Source organism: Sparus aurata, chromosome 5, assembly GCF_900880675.1.
Source record: "Sparus aurata chromosome 5, fSpaAur1.1, whole genome shotgun sequence".
Lineage (NCBI taxonomy): Eukaryota > Metazoa > Chordata > Actinopteri > Spariformes > Sparidae > Sparus > Sparus aurata.
Genome location: NC_044191.1, coordinates 24,851,470 through 24,869,168, shown reverse-complemented (window position 1 = coordinate 24,869,168; position 17,699 = coordinate 24,851,470). Strand labels below are relative to the sequence as shown.

At 44.5% G+C, this 17,699-nt stretch overlaps 1 protein-coding gene across 1 annotated transcript; it reads right to left on the bottom strand.

Moving 5' to 3' along the window:
* Window positions 1-3,386: 3,386 nt before the first annotated feature.
* On the bottom strand, window positions 3,387-16,714 carry hic2 (hypermethylated in cancer 2). The gene is made up of 2 exons (XM_030418085.1): window positions 16,348-16,714; window positions 3,387-6,169 (listed from the first exon to the last, which is right to left on the bottom strand). The coding sequence occupies exon 2, from the start codon at window positions 6,055-6,057 to the stop codon at window positions 4,306-4,308; it is 1,752 nt and encodes a 583-aa protein (XP_030273945.1). The 5' UTR covers window positions 6,058-6,169; window positions 16,348-16,714; the 3' UTR covers window positions 3,387-4,305.
* Window positions 16,715-17,699: the final 985 nt, after the last annotated feature.

The following is a 17,699-nucleotide window of genomic DNA, read 5'->3' as shown; positions in this document are numbered from 1 at the left end:
AAAACCCTACAGACTGTCAGGTATAACTGAGAAAGAAGATATTAAATGCCATAGACCATTTTTCTTTGAGTTGGAAAAAAATAAAATCAGTTCTCCCACAAAAAAAAAAAAAAAAAAAAACTTCACAGATTGTGGTTAATGGCTATGTCTTGTGTCTCATTTTTGATTCTCAGCTTGAAATCCTCAAAACAAAAAATAAAAAGGGGGTCCTGCCTCCACCTCAGTCTCACACACTGAGCATATTCTCTTCAGAGGTGAAGGCAGGACCAGAAATAAATACATTCATCACTGACAATAGACATTTGATAAAAAAAGAACACTGTCAATAAGTGTTTGCACCAACTTTGTATGAGGCCCGGCCAGCCAGAGGTTTGTGCTGCTTAAAACCCACAGAACACAGGCAGCTTAAAAAAAACAAAACAAAAACAAAAAAACATCATAAAATCAGAAATATACGACAATAACATTCACAGTTAAGACTACCAGATAAGCCTGTTTACATGCACTGAACAAATCAAAGCTACATTCTCCAGTTAGGTTTCAAGAACCGCCAGCATAAGAGATGTACCATATTACTAAAAACAGCCCAAACCATTCAAGCATCACCCACACACTCCTACATATTAAGAGACCCAATCAGCAGAGGTAGTCCTCAAGTGCATTTGGGTAAACACAGAGACACAACATTGAGCTAAAGACCCTGGCTAACAATTCTTTTGATTAATACGTCAAGGACGCACTGCACACCCCCCCCTCTAATGCTGCAGTCCCATCTGAAGACAGGCCAGAGGGCAGGGGGACTGGGGCGCAGGGTCACCCCAAAGCCAGCTGGCAGAGGGGGGGTCGTCGGGGTTGCCCCTAAACCACACACCCCTCCCCTTAATTGAATATGCAGCAGTTCACCCCAGGTTTGACGCTATGCTTTTGTTTTGGCAGCAACCTCTGTGGAAAAGCATCTTTTTAAAAAATAAAATAAAATAAAATGAAAACAAAAACACACAAAGCCACCTCTCTGACTGGCCGAGCCTCGACTGAGGTCTGTAAAACTGTAAAAGTTTATGTAAACAATGAGATAAATACATATGTTTCTTTTTTTTTTAGAGCCATACATGGTTCCATAATCATTCAAATGTGCTTTGGTTTAAAAAATAGTTTGTGGATTTGGGTATGAGCTTTTTTTTTTTTTTCTTCTTAGTTTCTTTGTACAACTTTGCAACTATTTCTGAACATACTGTGTTACTAACTAAAAATGTAGACTTGTTTCGAGCTGCCTCGCCTTTTGTCAAGGCTCTTTGTGTTAGTTGAAAAAGTACCCCCCTGTTCGTCTTAAATATGAAACTAGTGTTTTGCTTTTCCCATGATTAAAATACAGAGAAATCGATACAATACTATGTCTTACAAATGTAGCTGAGAGTCTGCACTCACAGATGCAGAACAATCCCTGAAGTATTTGAATAGTAGTAGTACTAGTAGTAATAGTAGTAGTAATAGTAGTAGTAGTATGGTCACAGTTTGTAGTTCGTAGTATTTTTTTTTTCTTCGTTATGTCAGACGAGCGAGCATTCAAATGTAGCTGCAAAGTCTTTTGCAGAGATGGCTAGAGATCTTGTTTTAAAACACCTTTTGCATGACAGACATTACGCTGTACTGCAGTAAGTGCTGACAAGTACAATAACGTTTGAAGGCAATGCATTGTGGACTCCCTCTTAAGCTAGAAGAGGTCACAAGCAACAATGGATCAGGCGATAAATAACGTGTTTGTAGGTGAAGGTGGGGGGTGGGGGGGTTGGGGGAGTGTGAAAAATTCATAGATGTACCATGCAATCACTAAACAGCAACTGCTTAACAGCAAGACACCAACATCCAACATAACCATGTAACCATGTAACTCAGGGAGTCCAGGACGCAGGTACCTTAAAACGGTAGTGATGTTTGTGTAACTGTAGCTGCATCCCTATTATAACAAACATTTCACAGACCATAACATGAGGACGAAAGAGGAATACAAAAAAAAAAAATCAAGAAGACAGTTAAACCAACATAATAGAGGAATGCCTATACCAAAAACTTGTAGTGAAGGTTCATGCTCCACAGTGTAACTGTTAAGAATAGATACACTGGACAGGTGTCAGTAAAAACCCACAGACAAACAACAGAGGGGCCGTTCCCAACTTATGGTTGCTTACGATGAGGTAAAGCTTTAGAGGTTTAAAAAATAATTTAAAAATCATTCTGTGATATAATGGAATACAATCAGAAAACAAAAAAGGATGCTGCAGGAGACCAATGAGCTGTCCAGCTGTCCAGTGCATCTCTGCTTCTCCCTTCTTATTACAAGTTTTCACAAGTCTGGCTCAAAAAACTAACAAGCAACTTGAACTTCACATTAAAATTCTGATTATAATTTCTATCTTTTTTTTCTTTTTCTTGTTTTTTTTTTTGGTCTGAACAGAACACATACAATGTCATCAAGTCCTGTTTTTAAAGTCAGGGAATATAAAGTGATAAGGACTCTGGATACAAACAAAAAGAAACAGAAAAAAAAAGAAAAAAAAAAAAAAAACATGTTCGGTGGGAACATGTTTTAAAACTTTACCATTTTTTTCGTTAGTTGGTAAAGTTTACGTTATACCGGCCCACCAATCAGCACAAGCTTTCCTTGCAAACCACGAGAACCTTCCTCAGTGTCAGAGTCATTGGCCAAAACTCCATTAAAAAGAGTGGATTTTCTTTGTCTGGACTTAGAATATAATTCATAAATTTGTTTTATACAGCAAAAAGAAAAATCAAAACGTGAAATAATTTAGTATGCTATATATCTTAAGTACATCTTTTTTTAAAAAAACTTTGGTTATGAACTTGTCTAGCAATGTTTGTTAGTTAGCTTTGTTCTCCTCAACATTCAAAAGATCTTTGGAACACTATACATCTACACTAACTAACCACTATTTGCTCCAGGCGGGGAAGCTACAGTACACTTTGAGGTGGGCACCATATTGAGCAGGGTGCCCGAAAAAAAGCTATATTTGACAAGTAAAAACAACAGCTAAAAACAATATTAATGTGTAAAATCTATGAGCATTAAAAACCTGTGTTGAGAGATGGGCAGGTTAAAGCATTAGGTGAAAAGTTACCATAATCTACACACTTTTTACAATTAATTACATAGGAACTTTCAACTAATCAACATAGAGTTCGTAAGAGTAATCAGAGGTAGCGAGGTCACAAGCCTATATAAATAGACTTTTCTTTTTTATGAGGGGAGGAAAGCTATACAGACAAAAAAATAAACGTACCCACTGAACGTAATGCTCAGTCTAAAACCTTTTTCTTACCCCCTGTCAAACTACCCCACCCCCGCCCGCAATCCCTCCCCCCTCCACAAGAAAAACCCCCAAGACCTTCCAGTTTAAACATTCACTGAAACATTACAAGTTCTTTAAGTAAAACAAAAGTACCTCGAGGGGTTCATCTTTCCAACCAGGGTTCACTCCTGGGAGCACTAGCAGGCAAAACCGAAAAAAACAATGAAAAGCCTCTCTGTCACTGCAAACAGCTGCCGAGAGGAGTATTTGCTGTCTGTAAAACTAAAACTTAATCCAATGTCATCCCACCACAAACCTTCCTTCAGGACTTTCAGTTAAAGCATGGAGATGGTCCCAAACCCAGTTACCCCTCCTCTTACATACAGATCCCCATCACCAACATAACAAAGGATATAAAGCTGTCAGGGTAGAAATAATCTTTTTGCTGAATTATTGCCAGTATTGTTTGCACGGGTTTTCTTTTTGGTTAAGGTAGCACTGGAGTACAGTGGGGACTCTTGAGTTCATCGGCTTGAAGAACAATCTGAGAAACTCAATGCTCACAGGTAAAGTATAGAAAGGCTGCTGAGGGATATGAGGTGAGGGGGGCTTGACATATCAGTACCCACATTCACATTTGACAGACTTGCAACGCAGACCAGAAGTCGTGCCACTCCACCATGGCTTTGTGACTTTGGAGAGAGACAGGAGTAATTGTCTCTCGAGAACTCCTGAGAGGTGAGCATACGTCACTTGTTATACATGATGACATGATCCTTGCGTTTGACAAGATCCCACCGTCACCAAGAGCCCACTGTGGCTAACAGCTACGTCATTCACTTAGCCAGGGCGTCGTAAACTGGAATAAACATGTTGAACTGTGTTTGTGTCTGCATGTGAACGTGTACGTGTGCGTTTCTTTGCTTTTGAGATGGAAAAAAGGTAGAGAAATGTTTTTTCTTTTGTTTCTATTCCCAGAGTTCTTTGGCTTGATGCATTTCTAAGAGGGTGAGGTGTGCATTCTCAGGTGACTGATGAGGTTGCGCTGCTGGGTAAACTTCCCCCCGCAAAGCTGGCATTCGTACGGCTTCTCCCCAGAGTGGACACGCATGTGCTCTGTCAGCCGGTACTGGCGTGTGAAGCGCATGCCACACTCTTCACACGCAAACGGCTTGAGGCCGAGGTGGCTGCGCATGTGGCGCGTCATGGTGCCCCTCTGGGTAAACATTTTGCCACAGATGTTGCAGGGGAAAGGCCTGGTCAGCCAATGGCTCTTTTCATGTTGTCTCAGCGTTGCTGGGTCTTTGTAGCTCTTACTGCAGACTGTACACTTGAATGGACGCGCTTCAGAGCCAAAGTTGGAGGGGCCCGTGGGGGCAGATAGGTCCTCCGCCTCCTCCTCATCTTCCTCCTTCACGAAGGTCCCTCCCTCTTCTTTGATGTAGAGCTCATCCTCGGTGTGCGTCTCCACGTGAGCATTGAGCTGCTCGGAACTGGGGAAGCCCTTACCACAGGGAATGCACACATAGAGGTTGTCTCCAAATGCTGGCTCGAAGCCCTCCTGCCGGTACACGTAGTTGGCGCTTTGTCCCCCTCCCGTTCCTCCTCCACCTCCTGCACTCTCTCCGTCACTTTGCCCACTCTCTTCACTGTGGTCTTGGCCGTTCTCCCCTCCTTCTTCCTCATCTTTACACTGGTCAGAGGTGAAGCTGCTGCCACTGCCCCCTCCGGCCCCAGAGGAGCGGCCATCTTTAGGACCCACAATCACCCCATTAACCAGGGGCCTGTCATGATCTTCTGACTTCAACCCTGACGCCTCTTTCTTAGGCCATTCGTTCTTGCGAGCACCCTGCCGGGATTTTTTCTGGGGTGGGGGGCCATCAGGCTGGTTTCCGGTTTCCTCTGAGGCTTTAGAAGAGGAGTTGAGCTCCATGTTCTCCGAGCCACAGATGTCTCCACCTGGTAGGGTGGTAGAGGAGTCATCCAGTGAGGCACTGTTGGTTGTGGATACTGAGGCAGATTGCGGGGATTCTTGGGAGTTGCTGTGTGGGCTGAGGGCGTCAATGGCAGTGCCCGCAGATGGGGGGCTCTTCTTGGACAGGTCTAGTCCAAGGTCTGGCTCCCCAGCGCTTCCTCCGCTGCTGAGGTTACCATTACTGCTGCCATTCCCCCCATTCCCATTCCTCCCAGTGCTGCCGACAAACATTTCGTCATCTGAGAGCTTGTCCCGAAGGCCTTCATCTGGCTGTGGCTGGTCGGCATCAGAAGGGGTCGGAGGATAGTGGTTTTTAGAGCCAGCAGGGGTAGAAGAGGAAAGGCGCTGGTTGTTGATGCGTAAGCGGCTAAGGGGACCTGGAGTGGAGGGTTTACCTGGCAAGGGTTTCCCACCATTGCGCTTAAGCTTCTTTCTGCACAGAGCAGCGAGGTCATGGAGCTGGAGGTAGCTGGCTGCGGTTAAGAGGGCACTGAAGTTCTGCTCACTGCTCTGCTCCGACGAGGACAGGAGCTTCCCAGTGTAGATGAAGTCCAGAACTTGTCTGAATACAGAGGGGTTAACCATCTCTGTGTCGAGGTTAATGAGGTTATCATGGAGGACCAAAGATTTGAAGTAGATGCTGCTCGCCGCCAGGATGTTCTTGTGGGCACGAAAGAGCGCATTCTCCACCACGATGATAACATCACACAGGAAGCCCTTGGCTCTCTGCTGGTTGAGTTGCAGCAGCAGTTGTTTGGCATGATTTGGCAGTTCCATTTCCTCCTTCCTTCCTTCCTTCTCTTTCTCTCTCTCTCTCCTTCTCTTTCTCTCTCTCTCTCCTTCTCTTTCTCTCTCTCTCTCTCTCTTCCTACACGAGCACCACCTGAAGCTGGAAAACAAAACAAAGAAGAGTGGTTGGTTTTTTCATTGAACACACCAAGACATGCTAGATTGATACATGACAAATAGCAGGCTGCTCAACACAGAGATAAAAATGGTGATCGAGCAGAATTTGCTTAGGCAATGCAACATGCAAAAGGCTTTCATGTTAAAACGGAGCTTGTATACTTCAAAATAAACCTGTTTTTCCACAAGTTAGGTTTGATTCTACTTTATCGGAGAGTTGCGACAACAGATCAATTCATTGATTAGTTGCAAACTAATAAAATGTCCTATTTGTAAGAAAAGCTGGGAATAAGACTCAAAAACAAATTTTCTTACAAATAGGACTTTTAAATCATTTGTCAACTATTATAATAATTGATCAGTTGAGTGAATTTTTCTCATTTCAGCTTGTATATTTGGAATATTTAATGCTTTTTTTTTTACTTTAGATTGGGGACAAAAAAAACATTTGCTTGTCATCCTTGGCTCAGGGAAACAGACATTTTTCATTATTTTATGACATTTTATAGACCAAACGACTCAGTGATCAACCGAGAAAATGATTAACAGATCAATCGACAATGGAAATCAGCGGCAGGTGCCCCACTTGTTTGTTGTAGCCGTAAGTACGATTAAAATTTAATATAGTTGTAAAAAGCTGCCTGCCTGACACATTTAACAATTAAAATGCGTGCGTTGCGACACCCACTGTGAGAACATCAATCCAAGCTTTTGGTTCCCATGGGGAAATTAGCAAACTGTTAACACAGCGTGCCACATAATCACATAGCAGCTCAGAAACGGGAAGCCTTCCCCTCCTCTCATCTTCCTTTTTAAACAAATTGCAACCCTACATAGATCAGGTTCTGATTGTACACATTGCCACTGTTCTGGCACAAAAGCCAAAGGGGCGGAGGAGAAGAAAGGGTAAAGTAACCACTTTTCTCAGGTGCCTCCCCAACGTTTCCCTTCTCTATCTCTGTGGAGCAACTCTAGTTTCGGTGGGGTGCCCTCTTTGGAAACTCGGCTTGCTCTAGTCTCTATTAGGTCATGGTAATGTCAGCCCTGCGCTATTGTCTGGGGGTGGGGGTCGGTGGCACAGCAGGGCCGGGGGGAAGGATTAGGTGTCACCTGAGCAGGTAAAACTACACAGTAGATAGGGCAGAAGAGGGGGGCAGAGGGTGTGGCCCAAAGACAAGGACAGCAACACCTGATCCACCAGAGAGGCCCTCATTTATGGAATTAGGACAGATGAATCTCATTCACCCTTAAACTACATGCATGATGACCGATTACATGCTGTGCTCTAGTCCGACAGTGAAAACAGGAACTTTGTTAAAGAAACTGAATGCAAAAGAGGCAAAGAACGAGTGTGATGGCAGTAGTGTGCTTTAGTTGAAGCAGCAGGGTTCCATCTTTGACTCATGTTAGCATGTTCATAAAGCCCTGAGCATGCTGGGAAAATGGACACACATCTTTAATGCCCCTGATCAGCGCTGGGTATACCGTATTACAAGAGATTACACAGTAATGCAGAGAAATGCTTAACTCGAGCCGTAAATACATGTGAAAATGTGCCATTTCAACTCGGTGCCAACTGAGAGATTTACTGAAAATCATTTTTCATAACACACAGCAGGAAAGAAGGAAGGCTCACAACTCTGGAATGAAGTTTCATCTGATGGCTGAATCCATGCAAATATATGTAGCTTATGATGAGACAACATTAACTTAGATTTTTTTTATATCGTGATGTGGCGCAAGTGTTTTTTCAAGCCTTTTTCAAGGCGTTATTAATGATTATTTATCAAAAATCTCAATATTTTGTTGAAAGAGTGATCCCTACAATGTTGACTGAGGTATTCAGTCAGAGATATTGTGAAATTTAATTCTGCCACACAGTCCAAGCATTCGTTAAGTGCTTCTATGCAGAAGATCTAAAAGAATATGTATCTGCAGCTATACTAACCAAGACCCACTGCTTCAGCATCCCCTCAAATGTTTTCTCATCTGTTCCTTAACCAATCAATTTAGTCTGAATGAATCAGGTTTAGCGAGCTCGTGTTGGATCTGCACCCTCCATCGAGGAATCTGACATTTCCAGCAAAATAATGGCATGCTGTGTCACAACATTCTTCAGCAGAGCTTTGAATACATCGGCCAAGGCCCCTTGGTGAACCTCTACAATCACTATGCAGATGATGAGTGAATAACACACCATAACTATAGGTGACAACTGTCACTTGGAGACACTTATTGTGAGCAGCATTTGAGTACAAGACAAATTTACCCACATGTATCGGAACATATGAAGGGGATTTGTTCTGGGTAGCTAGGAATAGTCTGTTACAGGCGACACTGAATATCTGGCAAAAACAACCAGGTGAAAACTGTTAACTGGGGACGGCTTGCTGGTGCATCAGAGCCAGCTCTGTGGGAACAGTGAGGCACGCTGATACAATCAGCTGGAGTGATCATTACTCTCAGGTCCAGGCCTGGGCTTGCCTCCTCTGCTTTGACACTTCTTCTCTTGTCTCCCCTCCCCCGTCTGTCTTTCCTCTGCTCCTCTCCTCCTTTTCTCCCTATCGTCGCCAGCCTCTCGCCGGGCATTCAGACACATCCCCGGAACAGTTCCCCGTCCCCAACGAGAATTATAATGAGCTATTCTGGAATACATAACCCAGATCTGCGGCTAATCGCACATTGTGCTACAGAGGTGTGCGCCGCTCAACCCTGCAGGCAGTAATGGAGACGAGGGCTGCTGGAGAGAAGAAGGGGAGGCCCTTCTTCCTCTAGCAGCCCTCTTTCTCCATGCTATGATGCCAGCCAGGAAGCCATATATCAGTCAAGTCTCTTAACACACACACACACACACACACACACACACACACACACACACACACACACACACACACACACACACACACACACACACACCTCTGTAGCCTTTTTGTGGGGGGGGGGTTCAAGAGGCTTTTTCCAGCAGACCAACATAAAAAAGGGGCTGGGCTCGGAGCAGAAAAGCCAGCTCTGGAGAAGAAAAAAAAAAAAAAAAAAAGAGCCCTTCCCCACCCCCTCCTCTTCTCATCCCTCCTTTCCCCCCCCCCCCCCTCTGCCATCACCCACTCTGCTACCCTCTCTCCCCCTGGCCCCTCCAGTGCTGTGCTGTGCCGGCTGGATTCCAGGGAGCTGCTAATGGATTATGGCTGATCTATATGCTGCTAGGGTGGGACACGTGTAGGCCCAGCTCCCCTTCCAATGGTGCTGCCCAGGAAAGCAGGCTTAATACCACAGGGGACAGATAGGCCAGCGCCATCATGGCAGCTTCTGCCAGTACGAGGCTGCAGAAACATTTTCAGTATCACATCAAGGCCGTGTTCTGTTACAACGTCGCGGCCTCGCAGCTACAGTGTGAAGTCGGGGATGGATCAAGCATTAGAAAGACGACCCTACTAGAACAGCTAGAACGATGTTTCCAGTATGCAGGATGACTAGTTCGTGTGTATAAGATTACCTAGTTGACGAGCGGCATTTCCGGCAGGGTTGGATGCCTGGGTTTTTAAAGGCCCTCCGAAAAGGCTTGGCAGTGAGGTCGAGAGATGCCAAGATAGCTGCTTCGGAGGGTCGTGAGAAACAATACGTGCTCTGACCAAATATGGCACCACATACCAACCAAAGACAGCTCTGGGCTCGGACTGCATGATCCTGTGCCCTTCAAGCACAGGCACGGGATCAGCTTACCTTGCCTGCAGTGTTAACCTTTGCAAAAACTGACTGCGGCTTGATGATAGCGGGGCAAACCTCGTTTTAAAAACGCCGCACCCTGCTGCTTACACTCAACCTCGACTTGATGAGAAGATGAGCAGACGCACACTTGGGCAGACACGATCAGAGTAACATATCTGATTGAGGAATGAAAACTAGTGAGCTTAAAAGTGCCCCCAGCTGGGAATTAATGTCAGTCCGCCCTCAATTAAACCCGTTACACCAGAGATCTGGATGATCTGTTTGGACTTCATTTACCGCCGCCTGTCATTGCAGCCTCTTCCCAAGGAGTTTATGGATTAAACAGTTAGCTGGCAAACCTTTCAGAGTCGGTGCACATGCAGCTAAGGTGGCTGAGAGAGCAGTGGGCTGTGGCACTAATCTCCTGAACAGAGGGTAGCAAGCCAGGAGAGAGGGCAGAGGTGAGGCAAAGTCCTGTGGCGCAACAACAAAACACACCCTACACCTGTGAAAGGTCACCCGCTAAACAACCAATCACAAACAAGAAAACAGATTCAACCCTCGGCTTTACTGCGGAGTTACCTTTTCGCGGCGGTCTCATTTGAACTACGTACAGTGGTGACTTTGTAAAACTGCAGAAGAGACAAATGAGCAGGAGGGGACTGAAGTCAGTCATGTACGCGAGCGAAAAGCCTCCTTGTGTGCGAGCACTTACAGAGACAGTGCACTTAAAACACATGCACACACAGCACACACACCCGGAGAGTATGCTGGTGGGCAGAGGGAGTGGGGGAGGGGCTCGGGGGGATGGTACAAAGCCAGTTTGAAATACAAACACAGAGCACCTCTGAGCCATTTCAACATGGCTGAGGCTGCTGCATGGGTACGGTTGATCCAGTCAGGACTCGTGGGTACTGCAATTATCTGAGTTTCTGTTCTCTCATGAGTGGATAGACGGCTCACGGTACAATGACAAGATTAAATGGGCCAGCTGTGCTTCTTGGTACTCTATACATTCCTTTCACCTGAGTATATCTGCTGCATTGTAGGAAACCGCATATAAAAAACCTCTAATGATCTGATCACTATTTCAGTTTTAGGACACATTTTAGAAACCCTAGTGCACGGCTAATGTGTTTATAAATAGCAGGTTAATAGGTGATTAGCAAGTATCTTTTTACCCCGATGATATTCTTCTACTTCTGTAATATAGATTAATGGTAATAGAGATGCTTTACAGAACATTTACAGGATATGTTTCACTGTTCGTGATCTTCTTATAGTACTGATGATTCCTTTCATCCGGCCTGATTGCTGTCCCAGCGATTGCTCACCTTCCCATCTCAAGTCTTAACATGAACGCGCACGTAAGTGCAACCCCTTAACCTTGTTAGGAAATCAGGTTTGTCTTGCACAAATCATGCCGTGTTTTCCCTAAATTCACACAGTTTGTTGTTTCCATAATGTTTAATAAATCAGGTTAGTGCAGAAAGTTAACAGCATGTTATGTGTAGGTAAATGCACTGAGCATGACCCGCTGCCGATTAGTTATTGTTTTAAAACAATTTGAAGTTTAATCCCAAACTTAGTACTTGTTCAAAATTAGGACTACAGAGGGTGAAATAATTTGTGAAATCACTCGCTGGAAATAAAAACCTGCCTCTTGTCTCCGTGGCAAAAATTTGAGCAGCTCTGATGCAGAGCATCTGCTGGAATTCTGGACACTGATCCAATTCTGACACCATAATCGCTTCAGAGAAGATGCAGGGGAGACTTCCTGCTGTACAAAAGCTCAAACAGATTATTACAGGAGGTACAGGCGGATCTGTCTTGAATTGGAGATATAGATCTCTGCAGAACTGTTGGATACAAGATGCTGCAGAACAGGTGCATGACCCTGGTGGTACATGGCTGAAGGGGGTACAGTACATGAATTACAGAGTCCCTACCGCAGTGAGGGCAGAACCCTTCCAATTAAGACTAATTTTTCTGTCAGGCAGTTCAGCCATGATGCAGTAAAACAAGTCCTGCCCAGTGTGCAGTGGAATGAAAAGAGCCCCGGCCATTTCATCACAGGAGGGGGCCCGATGGTTCCCGTGTACCCCAGATGTGCCAACATTGTGCAGCAAGGAAAGAAAAAGGCAAGACTCTCTCTCTTCTACACATGAATCATCCTACATGTGCACAACCGAAAAACATAAAAACAAAGTCCGGTGTACATGACACCCTTTGAATTTCAGGATTATCTTGCAGCCCAGTGACACACGAGTGAGAGTTTTCTTTGAGCTTTATATCCAACATAACCTCCACAGTCGAGTCTGGAGGGAGCAACGAGTCTACTCTCTCACATGTACAAAAATCACACGCAAAAAAAACGCTTCACGTTAATTGACGTGACAATCGTCACATCACAATCTTCATCTTTATCACCATCACGACACTTTTAAAGCGTGGACTGTGACAAACCGCCAGTTCTAATCAAAACAAATACACTCGATCAGCAAGGGAGAATTCAATGTGTTCAAAACAGTGTTTGCTCAGCAGTCACGTGCTCTCCTAAAATGTTTATTCTTCTTACAGATGGATCACTGTTAATATTTTGTTTGCATGAATGTTTCTAAGCATGTTTTTGTTTCTTTGCGATATTGATCTTTTGTGTGGAGATTGATGTGATCTTTGATGTTGGGTCAGTCAGCTTTAGCCAAGTCCTTTTAAATGCCTTATTAAATACAGAGTGTGTTGATTTAGCTTCAGGAAATTTCAGATCACAAAACTAGCAAATAACTTTATATCTCAAATAATATAAAATGAAAAATAAAATAACTTAAAATCCGTTTTGCCATGCAGATTATATATTAACTTTTTAGTAAAATGTCTACCTGAATGTGTGCTCTCTCTAATCAAAAAAGAAAAGATGACAAAAGACTATGTGTGAGATTCTGAGATTCAACCACAGGTCCACATATTTAACCAGATCCAACACAGTGTCTTAAAAAACCAACTACGGCTTATTTATATAAAAAAAAAAATAATACAAAAAAAGCAGTGTTACAACTACACTCTGCCTCTTTCTCTGTAATGGGTTCATACATGTGTACACCTATTTTCTGTGTGACGACCCCCCCAGTGTTAAATAAACACTGAAATGAACACTGAGACGTCCACAGGGGCTACCAGCAATACTGGCTAACACATGCTGCATCCAACCATGTGCCCGCAAACGCCAAAAGTGAAGTAATCAACCATGTCACTGACAAACCAACATATGATTGGGATGATAAAGTGACCTCTGTCTTGAGAGAATGAACTTCGTTGACGAGATAAACCCCCGGCCCCTTTCCTAACCGTAAAAAGCCAGCAGATCCACATGACCTGGATGCTAATGCTTTGGCTAAGGACAGAGGGCATGTTGGGTAAGGAAAGATCCTGCATGGTCCAAGGTTTTACACAGTTGCCCCCCTTCTTTCCCCACCACCACCTCCTCCTCCTCCTCCTTCTCCTCCAGCCTTTAAACACTGCATAACCTTCTGGCTATCAGCACTACATTCCACAGACTGTTTCTTCTTAAAGAACAACAACAACCCTGCCCTGAGGTGCTTCAGCCACTCAACGAAAGCAAACTGGCAGCACAAGACAGAACGGAGAGGAACGGTCGGATCCATATGGATACGAAAGCCTAGCACAATCTATAAGTCCTCGCCTATCATGTCAGCGGAACATATAGCCTAAGTAGCCTTACTGCATTTTGCTGCCCACACACACACACGCCACAGTAAGCCGTGATCACAATGTACACAGGATACTGTGCGTGTGTCGAGGAGCCAAAGGGACAAGCAGGGTGAGGCAAGACCAACGGGCCCGATCATGAGGATCATGAGGCGCACACACAGGCCTCGAATTACCCTCCAGGCCCCACTTTGTAGTCCATAGTAATCAATGAAACCAGTCACACTGATCAGTTGACTTGACTCGGCTCATTTTAAGGAGCTAAATTAACTTGCTCCACACCTATTAGTAGACGTACATACGTATAATGTACATTTGTAAACGGCCAGAATACGGAGATAACTAGCTAGGAGACTAGAGCAGTTACTTTATTAAATTCTAGTCAGATTTTCACAATAGTTCCCCACTTGCCTCACATAGCTGCTGCATAGCTTAAGTAAAGCATTTTCATTGTAATGTCTAACCTGTCTGAAAGAAGATTGGCCAATTAAAATGCCCACTAATATCCCCACTCACACAACTTCATAATTTCTGCATACCTGTTTAAGTTTATAAGACACCGTCCTGAAAATAATGGGATTACCTGTCTGTCTTCAAAGCTCATTACTGTTAGAGATGCAGCACCGGGACGCGATTCCAGCTTTACAAGCCCTACCAAATTAGATTATGTATATAAAAATGTGTGCACCACATCAAGCCTCCAAAAGTGTGTTGTATACAGCTGTGCAACCGTGTTGTTAAAAAGCACGATTCAGCTAATTGTTTGGCCAAATTTCAGGCTGGCAGGCAGAGCAACCGCTCACTTCAACAACACTTCTAGCTGGGTGTAACCAGCCAAAACAGAGTCCTGTAATCTTCATATTATAGGCTGCAGCACGCTGCAACCCTGAATGGGATAAGAGGTTGTGAAAACAGGCGGATTTACCGTCACACTGCCCAAATGTTATGACTGAACTTTCCAAAGACAAGAATCTAGACTAGTCTTTTTAGAAACTGGTTAAGCATTATGATTTTCTAAACTCCGAACAAATCCCTTACTTCAATTGAGTTTACGTCAACAAATGGCCTGGATGTATTCAGTCACAAAAGGTATAAACAGAGCTGTGTGATTAAGCTGCAAGCAAGACTGTGCCAAAACCATGTTGCCACGCGCACCAGGATCAAAAACAGGAAATACGTTGTGACACCAAACCTACATTTAGGACGCGTACAACATGATATCGGACAAATGAGGACCTCGCGTCACTTTAAACTGAAGCATCTAAAGATAAAAAAAAAATGTTTTAATGGCTGAAATTAAATGAGAATGCAGTCACAGCACGCTCATCAGCAACGATACATTGACCCTAAAAGACGTAAAAGTACATCTTTTTTATTGTGTAATGATTTTTCAGGATGACACCGAAACAGGCGTGGAGTTGAAAATGTCCTCACAGAACTAAACATTTGCTTGTACGACAGACAGCGGCAACATTACTGACATTCCTGTGCCCCATTACCTCCATGCCCCTTGGTACTTTAACAACGCTAACCACCTGAGCTGCCTTCACACCTGAGCCCAAATATTTTTCTGTTGGTTGCCAAGTGTTAAGTGGTTGGCCTCAATCAATGAGTTTAACAATCAAACATCTGGCACACTGACGGTGGGTTTTTTTTTATTTCATCATTTGTTATCTTCCAAAGAATTGCAAATTCACACCTGGAAATCCATATCTGGCAACCCTGCTTCTTTTAAAAAGCGCAGCAGTTTTTGGGTCAAATTGTGACTACACCCCACACTGTAGCCGATTGCAAAGATGGTCCATGTATGGCAGTAGCCCACCTATAGGCAATCAAGACGTACACAATCCCCAGGAGAATCCATCGAGAGAATGTGCAAGACGACAACGCTGTAAAGCAGAAAGTAGCTGTGTTAACATTACGCTGGGTTTTGTGTTTGTTTGTTTTGTTAAATTTGAGAGTCAATCCTGTTGAATCATTTTTAAATTAACCCTCCCTAACACAAAGGTGGCTCAACCTACATATAAACAATGCAGGTTACACCAAAGAGGAACGTCTCTGTGGTTACCGGGAGGACTGCGCGGAATATCGTGCGTAAAAATGCGCAAAAAAATATTTCATTTATCACATTACGGTTTATTTGCTTGCTGTTTGGAAGAAGAACAACAACAAAAAAGCAGCCAGTGTTATGATGACACGAGATATCAAACAAAGTCATTTCTCACAATCCTGCTAAACGATTAATTCAACGCATCGGATGATGAGAAAAACAGAGAAAAACGAGGCGAAAGAGTGGAAACTGTTCAACATTTCTGTGCAGCGCAGCGACGAAGCCGTGTGTGTGGGTCCTCTGCCAGGCAGCCTTGGTAATCATTTGGTACACACTCAGTCCTGTGGGGCATCTCTCCCGAGCCCACGACGCCAAAATTAAACGCCACAAACATTCGCGAACGATTTATCTTTTGCGGTTTCCGAGCGGGAGCCGCGACGAGCCCGTGCGAACGCGGTCGGATCCCTCGGCTTGCCAAGCGAGACTGGTAGAGCCAGAATAGGCACCAGCGGAGCCCTTTTTTGTTGGCACGCCGTGGAAAAAAACACCAACGTAGCGCCGAAAAGCCTTGCGATCCCTGCAGCAGCTGCGAGAAAAACGATCCGATCGACACGGACGCGAAAGCAGCCCCGCTACGCGTTCACAATCCACCCAAAAGAGAAATAAATCCATTTAAATACCTTATTACATCGGTAGGATCGTTCTCAAGCGTTCTTTACCATCCTCTTGCTCATCTCACAGCCTTCGGGACGCCATGTTGCAAGCTTATGACGTTAGGCTTCCTCACCCCTGACCCACATTTGAATAGAAACCAGCCCAGAGTGCAGCAGAGAAAACATCCCACTGTGGGAGGGTTTGGCCACTTTCTCAGCCCAGGACCCCTGGCAGGCAACTTTACCTGCAAGATGGCAGAGAGGAGGAGAAGAAGGAGAAGAGGAGGAAGAAGAAGAAGAAGAAGAAGAAGACAGAGAGAGAGTCCTGCCGTATTCAGGCCTTCTTCTCCCAGCAGCAGCAGCAGCAGAACGCATCAGCCATGGTCCTACACTGCTGCATGCAGCTCTCCGCTGCAAGAAATGACTGGCATGACAAGTTGTCTCGTCCAATGTTTAGTCTTGAGATTGTAATTTAAAAAGTATGATTAGACAGATCACGCATTATATGACGGTGTGTGGGCGAAATCTGCAAGTTTCGGCTGCAGTTTCACCGAAATGCGACTAAAAACAAGTGTCAGGGGGCCGTGCGTTGAACTGGAGTGGAGACGGGAATTTAATTTTTTCATTAAGAAAATATTATAGCGAATGAAGTGTGTTGTATGACATCACCAGGTTTAAATTCTGAACGCTCTGTGCAATGATGCAGATAAAGCAACTTTACACTTTTTGCAGTGTACACTGTTTCCCTGCCAGCTCCAGAGTCTTTACTGTTATTAGACTATAAGATATCAATATGCGCTCACTTGCTATCGCCACAAACAACTGTGTCAACAATGTTTATTTTGAGGTCAGTGTGCCATTCGGGTTTAAGGTGATAAACTCATTTGGTGCTTCACATTTGAGCTCAGAGCCTCGTCAGATCTGAAGATGACTGATTGTGGAATAATTTAAAGGGATCAGCAGAAATTAAATGGACGTGGTTCAAAAGTCGGGCACCAGATGTGCGGAAGTGTGGCGATCTGCTCGCTCCTCCTCTTAGCAAAGAGGCACCCAGACCTGCCCTCAGCCAATAGGAACCAGGATACAACCTACAGATGGGTCTCACCTACAGTGGACCTTCATCAGCGAGCTGCTGGTGGCACCTGGCTGCTGATTGGAATCAATATTGGTGCCCATCAAACTGCTGCTGAGACGCAGACTAGTCCGATTGTTGTGTCAGTGGAATCTGCCATGCTTTATGCTTATGGTTCACATTCCATGGATGTTGGAAGTCATGGCAACGTGCCATGGTGCTCTCCTGCCTCACTGTGGTTGCCGTGGGAACTGCATCCTCTGCGGGGGAGCTCGGCACCCTGAGGTGCATCATCGAGGCGCTCAGA